The sequence below is a fragment of the Delphinus delphis genome, chromosome 11 (assembly GCF_949987515.2).
Source record: "Delphinus delphis chromosome 11, mDelDel1.2, whole genome shotgun sequence".
Classification (NCBI taxonomy): Eukaryota; Metazoa; Chordata; class Mammalia; order Artiodactyla; family Delphinidae; genus Delphinus; species Delphinus delphis.
In genome coordinates, this window is record NC_082693.1 from 96,371,250 (window position 1) to 96,384,134 (window position 12,885).

The 12,885-nt window shown below is 60.6% G+C and overlaps 1 protein-coding gene across 2 annotated transcripts in view; it reads right to left on the reverse strand.

Moving 5' to 3' along the window:
* Positions 1 to 12,885, reverse strand: part of SCUBE1 (signal peptide, CUB domain and EGF like domain containing 1) — a 126,747-nt gene that overhangs the window by 41,951 nt on the left and 71,911 nt on the right. Inside the window, exons 6-7 of one of the 2 annotated variants that reach the window (XM_060023989.1) lie at positions 9,673 to 9,789; positions 6,974 to 7,063 (exon numbers count right to left, since the gene is read on the reverse strand). In XM_060023989.1, coding sequence (XP_059879972.1) covers positions 6,974 to 7,063; positions 9,673 to 9,789 — 207 coding nt within the window. The remainder of the gene's footprint in view (positions 1 to 6,973; positions 7,064 to 9,672; positions 9,790 to 12,885) is intronic. The other variant, XM_060023990.1, reaches the window with a different exon arrangement.

Genomic DNA, 12,885 nt, shown 5'->3' on the forward strand with positions numbered 1-12,885 from the left:
GTGCAACCAACAGTCTGGGATCGACTCCTTTGGTGCTGGGTGGCCGTGAGAGAGGAGCTGGAGATGAACCCGACACCGACCCAGGCCTCAGGGGTTAGTGGTTTATCCCTGGGCTCACCCCCAGCGCTCAGCCCACCTGCCCCAGCCTCCCGCCTTTGTCACGACTCAGGAGGCCCCTCCCGAGCTCTCCTGGTGCCCGCCCCCCCGGCTCCCCCAGGCCCTGGGCTTGCATCTGGGCGGTGGTCTCCCCCAGTGACTACTCACTCTCCAGGTGACCCCTGTGCCCAGCACCCAGGGCAGGACCGGCACGGCGAGGGGCCTGATTTCTGCTGAACCAGCAGATGAAAGAACAGGACTCTGGAGGCCCCATGAAGAATGAGAGGATGCGAGGTGACCGAGCCCCTGTCCCCTGCCGGGCCTGGTGGGGGACAGTGTCGGAGATGAACCCGACAGCACAGGGGACCATGAGTCTACCGGCAGCAGCCACAGTCACGGGCACTGGAAGGTGACGTTGAGGTGGAAGCGGGCTGGACTGAAGGGCGAGAGGGTGGGAGGGAGCTCAGGCCTCGGAGACCGTCTGCAAACAGCACGACACGCTGACCACAGGGCGCCAAGGGGAGCCGCCTGTGGTGAGACGCGGGTCCAGAGGCCCGAGGGCCACACTCAGCTCCTGACACGCTGTGGGGCTTTGGGCAAAGGGTCTTCCACCTGCAGCTTGTCGACCGTGCAGGTTTCTGGCCCCGCCCCCAGAGGCTCTGAGCGGTGGCCCAGGTGTGGGCACAGCGACCTGCAGAGACCCCGCGAGCCCAGGGTCTGCCCTGCCCCTTGACGTGGCACCACCCTGGTGGCGGGAGTAGCCCGAGTCCCCTGCCGAGATCTGTCAGGCCTCAGTCGGGGCTGGTCCACCGGCCTTTCTGCCGCCAAGACCACCTGCAGCCCGCTGCGAAGAGGGGTTGGCTGCCGGCTCTCCTGGCCCAGCCATGGACACCCTGACCTCTGACCCTTTCCCCTCAGTTGATTCCTGAGCCTTCTAGGGTTCCCATCACTTTGGGATAAAGGCCACACTCCCCGGCAAGGCCCTTACACAGTGGTCCCAGTCTCCCCGGCTGCCCAGTCTCTACATGCTGGCCCCCCGACCTCTGGATCACCCTGCAGCCCGTCATGAGCAGTGTCCACAGGCTTGAGTCCCTCACCGAGCCCCACAGTGAGGTCCATCTTCCTCATGGGGTCCCTCTGGAAAGTGACGAGAGTCAGGCCGACAGAATTGGCTTCCCCGGCCACCTGGCCAGCCTGCCGCGTGCCCGCGCCCTGCTCCCATCCACTCTGCCTCTGGGTCCCCCCCTCTCCACGTCTGCCCAGAAGCCCCTGCTCCACCTGGGTCGCGTCCGCTTCTGAGCAACACCTGCAGGGGGCGCTCTAACCCATGGTGCTGGACAAAGCCACCCCAGAGCGCCTGGGCCTCTGAGTGGAGCTGGGCCCTGGGGTGCAGGCTGGTGGCCGCTGGGATGGTGACAGTGCGTGTGGAGGTCCTGGGCGGAGGAGGTGGCTGGGGGCAGGTGGTCGTGGAGGCCAGGACTGCAGCCCGACGAGCAGGGGGCTCCCAAGCCTGAGCGTGAGGGCAAGTAGGAAAGGAGGCCTCGCCAGGCCCCACCTGGCACCCAGCCCCGCCCTCCGCCTGAGGCCACTTCTCACAGCCCTCGAGGGGCTGGCCTGGCCTTGGAGCACGCCGCCCGGTGACTGTGAGTTCCCCTCGGCCCTGTGCTGACTACCGCCCGGCCGCGAGGAGGTAACAGGCCAGTGGGTCCACGCCAGCCCTCGGGGCTCCACCTACCGGGGAACTCGGTCCTGTGCAGGGCCGCTCGCTGTGGGGTCGGTTTCTGTCCGGAGAACTGTCTCCTGCAGACACCAGGGGGCTTGGGATTTCAGGGCAAGGCCTTGTCACGGGCCTGCCCGGTGAGGGCTGTTTTCACACTAGTGCTCGGAGAGCAGAACCTCCCGGACCTGAGGACGGTGCCCTGTGGTCTGCGGCGAGAGCTGCAGGGGAGAGGTGAGCTGACCCCGGGGGGAGGTTTCTTTGTACGCTCTGGGGGGATCTCGAATGGCCCAGAGGACACGGAGGTTCTATACTGAAGCAGCCGGCAGAGCAGGGCCCCGACAGCAAGCCTCACCCCTGGCCTCTGCCTCTCGCCTTTTCTGACAGTTAAGTGGACGGTGCTGCGGGCAGCCTCTCCCGTGAGGCCATCCTCAGGAGCGCGGGCACAGCATCACATACCCGTTCCACAGGAGGTGCAGGAGGCTTGGTGGGCAGAAGCAGCCTGAGAAAGGTCACCTGGCCGGTGACCTTTCCTTGGTGCTGCGCCGCCCCTCCAGCGGTGTGTGAGCGGGGAGGTTTGGGTGTTAGACCCTCCTCCCCGGAACACCCACCAACAGCTGCCAGCACTCTCCGAGCTCTTAGCGCCAGCCCTGGGCAAAGTGCGGGGAGACAGGCCCGTCACCAGCCCCCTGCCCTGGAGGGAGTGCGCTGCGCTGTGGGGGTAGGGCAGGATGGTGTGGGGCTGGGCCAGCCACTCACCTCCCTGGGCCTCAGTTTCCTCATCCGAAACGCTGAATGGCATCCTTGCAGGTCCTGGGAACACTGACTATGTCTAGGCACACAAGCACTTAGCCCCAAGCCTGCTCAACAGACGGGAAGCCTCGTTCCAGGTTCCTGAGGGGGTGCGGCCTTCAGCCCTGGTGTATGTCCCCCACGCCCCCACGCCTCCCCGCCGTCACTTCTTGGGGCCAGGGCCGGGGGCAGGGCAGAGCGAAGCTGGCCCTCGGGGTCTGCATCTGCCCTTTCTTTTCACAGTTCCAGTCTGTGAGCTGGGCGGGCCTCCTGGAAGGGTCCAGATTCTGGGCACCTGGCTGGCCTCTGAGGTGCTTATTCACCCTTCTCGTTCTCCAGGTCCCCCTTCTGACTGCGTCAGCCCACCTACGACCTGACCAAGGTCAGGCAGGCCCTGGGCTTCCCGCCTCACTGCCTGGGCCTCGCCATCTCGAGGCTGTATTCCTTGCTGGCAGTAAAATGCTAACGGCCAGGGGAAGAATGGGATGTGACCGGGCACCTGGGGCCTGCCACACACACGGCCAGGTGCCGCACGCCAAGGCTCTCGCCAGCCTGCTTCAGAGGAGGGACCACAGCCCTCTTTCTGCAAAAGACAAAGCCGAGGCTCAGAGACGTGAGTGCGGTGATGGGGGCGCAGAGCCCAGGTCTGGCTCCAGAGTCTGGGCCAGGAGCACAAACCAGAAAGAGGAGTTACGGTTAGCGCAACTCCCGTCAAGTGTCCCTGCTCTGAGGACAAACACACAGCTCTTAAAAGAAAGATACAGCCTGGCTGAGCAACCCCAAAGCGCCCCAACTTCCTTGGGACAGACCAGGAAATCCCGCCACGGAAAGCCCTGAGCTCTGGCGACGCGCTGGTCAATAGTCAGCGGCCGCCACCTGGCCTGCCCTTGGCTGGAGCCAGCTAGAGTCACCCACATGGAGGCAAGCGTGGGCTTCAGGGGCAGGCCCTACCCAGGTGGGTGGGACGGGAACCAGTGGGCAGGGGTACCGAGGCGCTTGGTCATTGTCATCTGTTTCTATACTCTGGGGCTCCTCTGAAAACTGTACTGAGAAAAAAAGAGGTGCCTTGGCCTCTTCGGGGTGCCTTCCATTCGTGGCTCTGGTGGACAATCAGTATTACCACTCCAGGGCCCCCCTGAGTGTGGCTGGGCAGGGGAGCCACGCTGACCAGCAAAAACATCAGGAAGTGGGCATGGGGAGGGGCGACCAGGCAGCCAGGGACACTGAGGTATATCCCTGAAGGGACTGGGGACCCACGTGGACCGAATCCTCAATGAAAGAGTTAAAGCAGGACAGAGGAGAGGGGGCCGGCGGACGGGGTGGGGCGGCTGGGGAACACAGTCTCGTAGGTGAGTCAGGCCCGGAAGGAGTGCGGAGGGCTCAGGTGTGTCCCAGCCCAGGCTTCCCGGTAGGTGCGCTCTGAGCCCACTGCCCACACAGCTGCAGGGACCCCTTCCACCTGCAGTCCCACCTCACAGAAGCCGCCCTCAGGGTCTCGGGGAGGGCGTGCTCACACCCACCACTCCCGGGACCCTGCCCTCGCCCCACTCTCATTTCTGGGGGCTGGGAAAGTGGCAGTCAGAAGCGTGCTGTGTGTCAGCTGCCTGTGGAGGTGAAGCCTCCCACGGCTTTCACACTTGACGAGATGAGCCTACAGACCGGCTAGAATCAGAATCAAATTTCCTCTGAGGCCCAGATGGAGGCGAAAGCTCTAAGGCCTCAGGCTCGACAGGAAGCCAAGGACTTCCGGCTGGCTGCTCTGCGCCTTCTCAGGACAGGGGCTGGACTGCTCCCTCTAGCCACACTTGGTCCCCAGAGTGCCAGGGCCCAGGTGCCAGGATGCCTGGTTCTGCCCAACTCACAGGGGGGCTGTGGGTGAGTCCCATCCTCTCCGAGCCTCGGTCCGCCCACCCGGGGCCAGCCAGTGCCCTGCCTCCCCTCCTTTTCTCTGACAAGCCCCGCCTGGCACCCTCCCTCTCCCCCAAGTTCGACCCCCCGACACAGCTAAGTCACCAGGTCCCACCTCCTTCCACCAGCCCATGGTGCGTGTGTGAGAGAGAGAGACTGAGGACGTGTGTGTGACTAGACTGAGGACAGGAGCTCAGAGCCTCAGCCGGGGACCCCAGCTGACCAGAGACCAGCCGCACGTGGGACCCGTTCAGTGACGGGGTGAAGTCTGACCACCCCGGTTCTTGCTGAACACGAGCTCCGTGCCTGGGCTCAGCCCTGTTGGCAGGGAGGCTGTGGCTGGAGGGGAAGGGGCCTTCCCCGGGCCGCAAGGTTCACCCGCCCTCTCCCTCCAGCTGGCCTTCCTGCTGAGCCTGACCTGGAGAACTGCCCCGTGTCGTCACCCACCTTGCCTCAGATCTACCCTTCCCATTGCCAGGCTCATCCAGGCTCCAGGCCCCGCCCTTTCTCTCCTCGCCAGACACCTGCCTGCGTGAAGAGTGAGCAGTGAGGCCCTACGCATCCCTGGGCACCTCCTCCAGGAAGCCTTCGTTCCTGCTCCGAGGCAACCAGCTTTTCCTGAGGTCCTGCTCTGCGCAAGGCCCTGCACTGTGTCCCCAGGGGCCATCAGAGCACCAGAAGCTCGTAGGTTCCCATCACCCGCTGCCAGCCACCTCTTCAGAAAGTCCTTAGTACTGACTCAGCCTTTTGTGCAGGGCAGTGGACACACCTGATTGCTGGAGCCTCTAAGCCCACCCCTTCGTGGTTTCCAGGCCAAGCCCGATGGCCCAAGTCAACGAGACAGCCTCGTACAGAGAACTTGCAGAGAGCGGGCTTCTAGCCTGAGCCTGTCCCTGTGTAACCAGAGTGAGTCCTCTGGCCTCTCTGGCCTGTAGCGCTCTCGTCTGAGAACAGGGCTACATCTGTCCTGCCCAGCACGGACCGGGGGTTCACAGAGCTGTCGGCCAGCCCACGGCTTCCTCACTGGGGGAGACCTCAAGCCTACTCCCTGGCACTCAAGGCCACATCCCTCCCTCAGCCCCACTCAGACTCCTCCCCAGATGCCTGGGCTCCTTTGAGGTCCCTACGAGGACCACAACACTGACGGACCTCTCTGGGACCTTTAGGCTCTGACCTCCACGGTCCTGTGACGCCGACACTTAAGATGGCCCACGTGGCCATGACCTCTGGGTTAAGCTCAGCTGTGCAGGGTAACTTACGTGTGACCTTGGGCAAGCCAGGGCACCCCAGTGAGCCTCAGTTTCCTCCTCCGAGATGTGAGAAATGCACCACCTGACCTCACAGCTCCCAAGGCTGGTGTGACCTAACAGGAGTGCCACAAAGAAGGTCGTGACAATCCCAGGTGACCCGATAGCTGTGCTCCAGAGGCCTGACAGCTAGTGCCACCCAGGGGCCAGCGACCCCAGAACTGGCACTGGCTGAGGGGCAGAGGAACGAGTGAATGTGGAGACAGATGGCTCTTCTGTTCTGCAGACCGAGCTCAGGTGCAGAGCAGTTCTTTTCTCCGTTTTCCTCACCCTGCCCGGGATCAGCTACACCAGCAGGCCTCCAGCCACCCGGAGCGGCCCCAGGTGTTTCTGGGAAAGCTTCCCTAGAGTCTGCATCCAGCCCAGGGCAGGGCTCAGAGCGCAGCTGACATCACATGGACCCCCGAGGGGGGCGGGGGCCCGAGGGGGGCGGGCTGGGGAAAAGTGGGCTTGGGCTGGGGTCATTCACGGACTGGGGAGCTTTGGGGCCAGAAGGGGCTGCCAGGTGACCCTGATCAGTCCTCCCCTCTCTGGGTAGCAGATTTCCCAACTATAAAGCAAGCAGGGTGGACTGGACACCCCGAGACCCTGCTGCCCCGCATTTAGATGTAGTTTTTTTCCCCCTGCACGTGGTTCCTCTCTGGCGAGGAGACAGATAAGGACGTGCTGCCTGAACCCCTGTTCTACACTAACACCCACTTTGCTTCTGCGTCTCAGCGTTGCTTTGCTGACCCTGGAACCCTAACTGCACATGTGGGCATTACTGCGAGTAGAGGGGGTTTACAGAGCACATGTCCTTACACGCAGAAGCCACGAGACACTGCCTCTGGGTTCTTTGCTACAAACACACAGAGAAATACATGTATTCGATGAAGGGTAAAAACCTTAAAAAGGAAAAAGTGAGTTCACATCTGGAGCAGAGCCCCTCACGCTCACCCACGGCACGCACGATCACACACACGTGGGCACACCGCACAGATGAACAGTCCCCACACGTGCTCACCCCACACGCCAGCACAGCTCTCACAGCCTGACATACAAGTACGCACACAGACACCCCACACGCCAGCACATACCACACACACACACACACACACACACACACATGAACAAAGGTGCAAGTACAACAAAGGAAGTGGAAGAAAAGTGTTACCCATGAGTAGCCGCCGTTTCCCCCGCTTGTCCACATCAGCTACTGACGTGGCATTGCACTGAGAGCGCTCAATTGCAGCCTCATCCTTTTCTAAAACACAAGTAAGGGACAAACACGGAGCCGGTGGTTAATGAGAGCCCACTTCCCGCGGCCCAAGACAGTCAGCCTCTTGGCGTGGCGCATGCCGGGCCAGCGCGGCGTCCTCGCCAAGGGGCTAATCCCAGGAACCTCCAGATGGCGTGTTCAGGGCAGAGCGAAGAGGCGGCAGAGCGGGGGAGGGGGGCGGAAGAGGGATATGACCACAAGAGGACGGGGGACACAGGGCCCATCTGCAAACAAACACAGGAGGAGGCTGAGGTCAGAACAGACAGGACCGCGTGCGGAGGGCCGGAGAGGTGGACAGCACCCCTGCGGAGCTCGCGAAGACCCAGGCAGCTACAGACACCCCGGCTCAGGCTGAAGACGCAGGCACAGGACAAGGCCCAGGACGAGGGGGGACAGGACCCGCGAGGTCCGGTGATGGATACGCCTGGACAGCAGACGCCCTGTCTCAAGGGCGTGAAAATGCGTCCAGCACTCATGCAGAATTACGAACAAAACATACAGAGGGACAAACACGCATACACTCAACAGTGGATCCAACCGAACAGACACAGAGAAGCCAGGGGGTCGATTTGGGCAGCGCTGGTTGCCTGCTTGTCTATGGAGGACTGGAGCGAGACACTCAAGTGCTCAACGAGAGGCTGCAAAGAGGGTTGGCCGTTTTAGGAGTGTGCACAGAGAGACAGCCGGCCGTGCGGCCGGGAGCTGCCGGCATGTCCCCGTAGAGGAGCACGTGAGGTTAGCTGGCTCGCGTTTCTTTGCTCAGTGGGAGATGTGTGGGGACATTCGCTCCCGGGGGAGCCCGGGGAGCAGTGAGCAAAGGCAGATGAAAGGTTCTCTGGGCCAGCAGGGAGTAACGGCCCAGCGCCCAGGAGCTGGGTCTGGGAAAGGATTTCTAAGGAGAGGGGAGGGGAAGGGGCAGGGTGAGGGAAGCTATGTTAGACAGCAGATCCAAGCAGGGACCTTCACGTGCAGCAGACACTAAAGGATAAAAAAATAAGAGAGGATGAGCCAGGTGCACAAAGACAAGAAGTGTTAGACGAGGCTGGGCGTGTGTCTGGCCGGCAGCTGTCTGCGCTGCTCCAGGGGCTGGAGGAGGCAGCTCCACTGCAGACGCAAACGCTGTGGGAGACCCCAGCAGACGAGACAGGAAGGGGGCCGGCGGGCCGGGAGAGCCCCCGGGGTCAGTGGAGACAGGGAGAGAGGTGGGAGAGGGAGTTCTAGATGGGATCAGGCTGCAATAGAGACACTGGTCTGAGACCGGGTTCTGCTTTGATTATTTTTTTTTTTTGGTTCTTTGGTTTGGTTTGGCTTTTGGCTCTGAAAATCATTAACGAACGTCAGTTATCAGACAAGACAGGCAATCAGGGACCATCACCAGAAAAGCAGGAGGAATGAGATAAAATGAAACCCAAAATGGCTGTCTGAGAGGAGAGACCACACAGAGGAAGGGAGAACCACGCAGGCAGCACCTGGGACGACAGCCCGGGACTGGGACGCGACCGCTGCTGCCCGGCCCGGCCCCTCCGCCCGACTCCCCCGGGGCACAAGGGAGCAGAGCCACGGGGGACAGAAGGTGACAGCAGACTCCGGGCTTCATGGCTTTGCTTGCTTGCCAACCCTTTTCTGTTACTTGAAAGTCCCTCAAGAAATATCTTCTGAGTCGATAATAAAAAAACAGGGCATTTTTACAAAAAATGAATATGATAACTGACTTGCGGGGGGGGGGTGCTGAACTTTGCCAGTGTTGTAGAGAAAGAGGAGGGTGAACTCTGGGCACCAACTTTGAAATTCCTCTTTTTCTCAGTTAAAAAGTAGGCTGTTAGTTTTGAGTGGGGAAAGAACTTACTAGTGATTATAAGTTGAGATAATCACAAATACTCAAGCTTCCCCTTGCAACTAAGGACCAGGAGGACGGAGGTGACAGAGACTGAAACTGACACTCTTGCAACAGGTGAGGTGACACCCGAGGGGTGTCAGGAGGGGGCACCCGAGAAGAAGGGGCTCTAGGTGGGAGAGGAGGTCCGGCGAGAGGCCCCGTAGCTCGGGAGTGGAGAGCAGTTAAAGACACCCAGACCTGACCCGGGATTCACACCAGCCCTCTCCCCTGCTGTTCTAGACAACCAAGACTGAAAGCAGTTTTCTGAGAAAAGCTCTTGGTTTTCCAGATGCTGTGGGCAGCTCACACCGCCAAGGAGGTGGTGATGCAGGCTGGCCGAGTCTCCGGTGTGTCTCCACGTTAGGGGAGGAAACCCCTGTGCTTCAGGAACAGAAGCTGCCCTCCAGAGGCGCACACACCACCCTCCTCCCCGCAGATCACCTGCCTGGAACCACCTGCACGCGGAGGATGAGGCCCCTCAGAAAACCCGCGGTGACACAAAGCAGAGGCGCTTGGTCTGGGTGGATGGGCGACCCTGGGAGGTGTTCACAGAAAGCTCCCCTTGGGGTCGCCCGCCAGCCCCATCAGTATCGTGGGGGGCTCCCTTTATTTGTCCCCCTAAGCTTCCTTCTTGGAAAGCAGGATGCAGTGGGGTGTGGCCACTTTCGGGGGGCAGGGTGGCGCAGAGCGCTGGTGCTCGGCCGAAGCGCTTACTCACCGATGCATGTCCGGCCGTCTGAGTGCAGGGCGTACTTCTGGTGGCAGCCGCACACGGGGCCTGTGTCCGTGTCCTCACAGCTGTGCTGGCAGCCTCCGTTTCCATAGTTACAGGTTACTAGTTAGGCCCAAAGTGTACACACGTGTATGTGAACAGAATGACAACAAAAACGATTAGTTTATCGCCATTGGTTGTTTCTTTAAGGGATGGGGGAGGAAAGTGGGGACATGAGACAGTCAGCCCAGAGGCACACATTTCCCTGGACATCAGCCCCTCTGGGGTCTTGGGTGGAATCGCTCACTCCCTAGAGGCGAACTGGGGTGGGACAGAGAATGGACTTTGGGTCGTCTGGGCTTCAAACAGAGCTGGCACACAGCTGACGCACTCAGATGGTGTTAGTTGAAGAAAGGGATAAGCTAGACAATTTCATCCTTCCTAGGTTGCATAAGACACTTTACAATAGCCTGTCCCGATGGGGCAAATGTCTGTGAATACCAGACACACTCTTCAAGGCGGTGGGAGGGGGCAGGCCCATGGGAGGGGTGGCGCTCATTTCCTTAGCTCTCGTAGACCTTTCTTTCTTTTGCTTACGTCCTGGGGCACGTGGAAGGATGTCCCCATGGATGCCTATTCCCTCCAAGTCCCAGCAGCCACCTCAATCTCTATCCACTCTAAGCCCTAATCCTCCCAAGGAAATGTCCAAACAGACAGAACATATGCAAATCAACGTCATCTCAGCTGCAGGTTTGAAAATGACCTTTTATTTAAACGTGTTACATAGTGTGCAGGGCCTACGGCCTGGAGGAGCTGCTGCCCTTGAGCCCAGGATCTTAAAATGCTTCCCAGCATCAGCAGCCCGGGTCGCTGAAAAGGGGGCTGAACAAGCAGGAGCCCGTCTGAAGCAGGGAAAAGGAGAAGTTCAAGTTGACTGGAAGGAATACACATTGTCCTCTCTTCCCAGGGTGAGGGATGTCGCGAAAGGAGATCCAAGGTCTCCACGGCAGGGCTTCCTGCTGCCCCTGCTTTACTCCGCTGTAGGATGACAGGGCGCCCGTCATCTGTGTGCAAACGGTACACCGGGGCCTTGAGGACAGGGTGTCTTCCTGGAGACCTCATCCATTTGTCCAGAATTCTATCTACACTCTGGATTTATCTGAAAGCCCTGATGATGATCAGGTATGCAGAAGTGAGTCTCAGACCAACCACAGTCAGAGGGGCAGAAAACTCCGAACTGGCACAGCCTGAATGATGTTTTAACAGGTGACCCGTGAGCAGGGCTGGGGCCAGAGGGAGGTCACGTGGTGGCAACTCCCCGGTGAAGGATTCCAGGTGTTTCAGAGCTGAGCTCTGCAGCTGCGTTTCCCGGGTACTCCTCCTTCCACCCAGAGAACAGCACGGAGGCTCTGGGGTTTCCAGCCTGAGCGACGCTGGCCCTGCCGACCTGGCCACACGCGGTCTCCCTGCCAGGTGAGGAGGGCGCGAGGAGAATGGGTCCTACTCACTGTCTCAGACACTGTCCTCAGCGACCAGCGGCTGGCGGGCTGCCTCTTCCACAGGGAGCTCATGACCATCCGAAGGAGGGACCCAGCTTCCGGGGCGACATTTCAAGGACATGCAGAACTGCTTCAGGAAACAGCTGGGGCTTTGCCACCAAGCCCTCTGGCCCCTCTGGGTGGGAGTGTCTGTTCTCCCAGCATTTCTGGGTGCCCGGCAGCCTGGAGTCAGGGTCTCTCACCTCTCTGCACAGGAGGAGCCTCAGGGAAGCCAAGGTCCCAGGGGGCTGCCGCTGAGCACGGATCTCAGGTGAGGGGAGAGCCCCACCTTGGGCTGAATATCACGTGCCTTTCCGGACTGAGAAAAGCCCCATTCAGGGTGGGCAGGGGTGGACCAGTGAGGGGACAGTTCTTTCCAGGCTCTGGGCTCCAGGAGATGGACGGCACCCTGCAAGTGGCTCTACGGAGGACACGGGCCTGTCTGAGGCAACCGGAGCGAGGGCCACTTTCTCGCTCCCCCTCTGCAGGCCCGCGTGCATCTCCCAGACCACACGGGCCGAGCTGTGAGCACGTAGAGAGCTTATAGCACGTACACGGAAGTAAATACTGGAGCCCTGAGCTCCGAAAAGACCCAGAGAAGGATGGAGAAAACCTCCTCTGGCCCTGGAGTGAGTCCTGGGCTCTGGAGGGAGGAAAGTTTGGGCAGAGTCCCCTGTGGTCCTGATCGTTCACAGCGGCTGCCTAGGCCAGGCCTCAGCCCCCGACCCAACTCCAGATCTAGAATTTCCTGGGCCTCAAGTGAGCTCAAGGGCTAGAGGGAAGTGTCAGAGCTAACTTTACGCTAATCCACGTTAACCACACAGAAGAAACCAAAGCTGACGGGGTGGACAGCCAGGGGTGCCGTCCCTCGGCAGGAGGGCTGCAGGGCAGTCACCCACTCCTGGGCTCCAGGATGGGTACTGGACTCTCCACACACCTTGGCAACACCCAGCCACTGGGCAGAGACGGTGGGACTCTATCTGCTTCACCAAAAGTTCGGGGCGCGGGCTTAGCTCTTCTCTGTCCGGGTGGGGCGGGGGAGTCTCGGCCGTGCACAGAGCTCTCCTTATCCCTGACCTCTCAGACTAGGCTGGTCCCTCAGGAGATGCTCTCTGAGCAAACCGTCCCCTTGTAGCACTTGTAGCACTCGCCCCACACGGAATCATAGGATTAGGCAGCCTGTGAGTCAGTCCCAGCCACTTCCTGGGGCCCACGGCTCTCTCTCGGGCACCTAGCTCAGGGCTTGGCCAGGGCGGGCATCAGCCAGGCTTGCGGACTGAAGGAATGTGCTTTCCTCCTGGCCAAGCCTGTCAACAAGCCTGCCCACGCCACATATGCTGGTCCCTGGCCTGTGTCCTGAGGAAGCTCAGATTACCCCACGGGGAGGACTGGGAAGCTGGAGTTATTCCTTCTCTGTTCTGAAGGTTGCCAGGTGGCAGGAGGTTTCTCTGCAGCTAAAGGGATCCATCTGCTGTAGAGGACAGGAGGGCCTGGGTTAGAGCCGGGCATTTCCCCGTCAACAGCGTCCCTGATTGGTCCTCCCCTTGGTGACAGTGTATCTATTGATCACTGCGATCCCGCAGGAATGACTAGAAGAGGAAGGCTGGTCCACATCTGGGACCAACCTGGGCAGGACGAAGTGTCTTCACCTTGGGAAACGGACGAATCAGGCGTGGGGGCT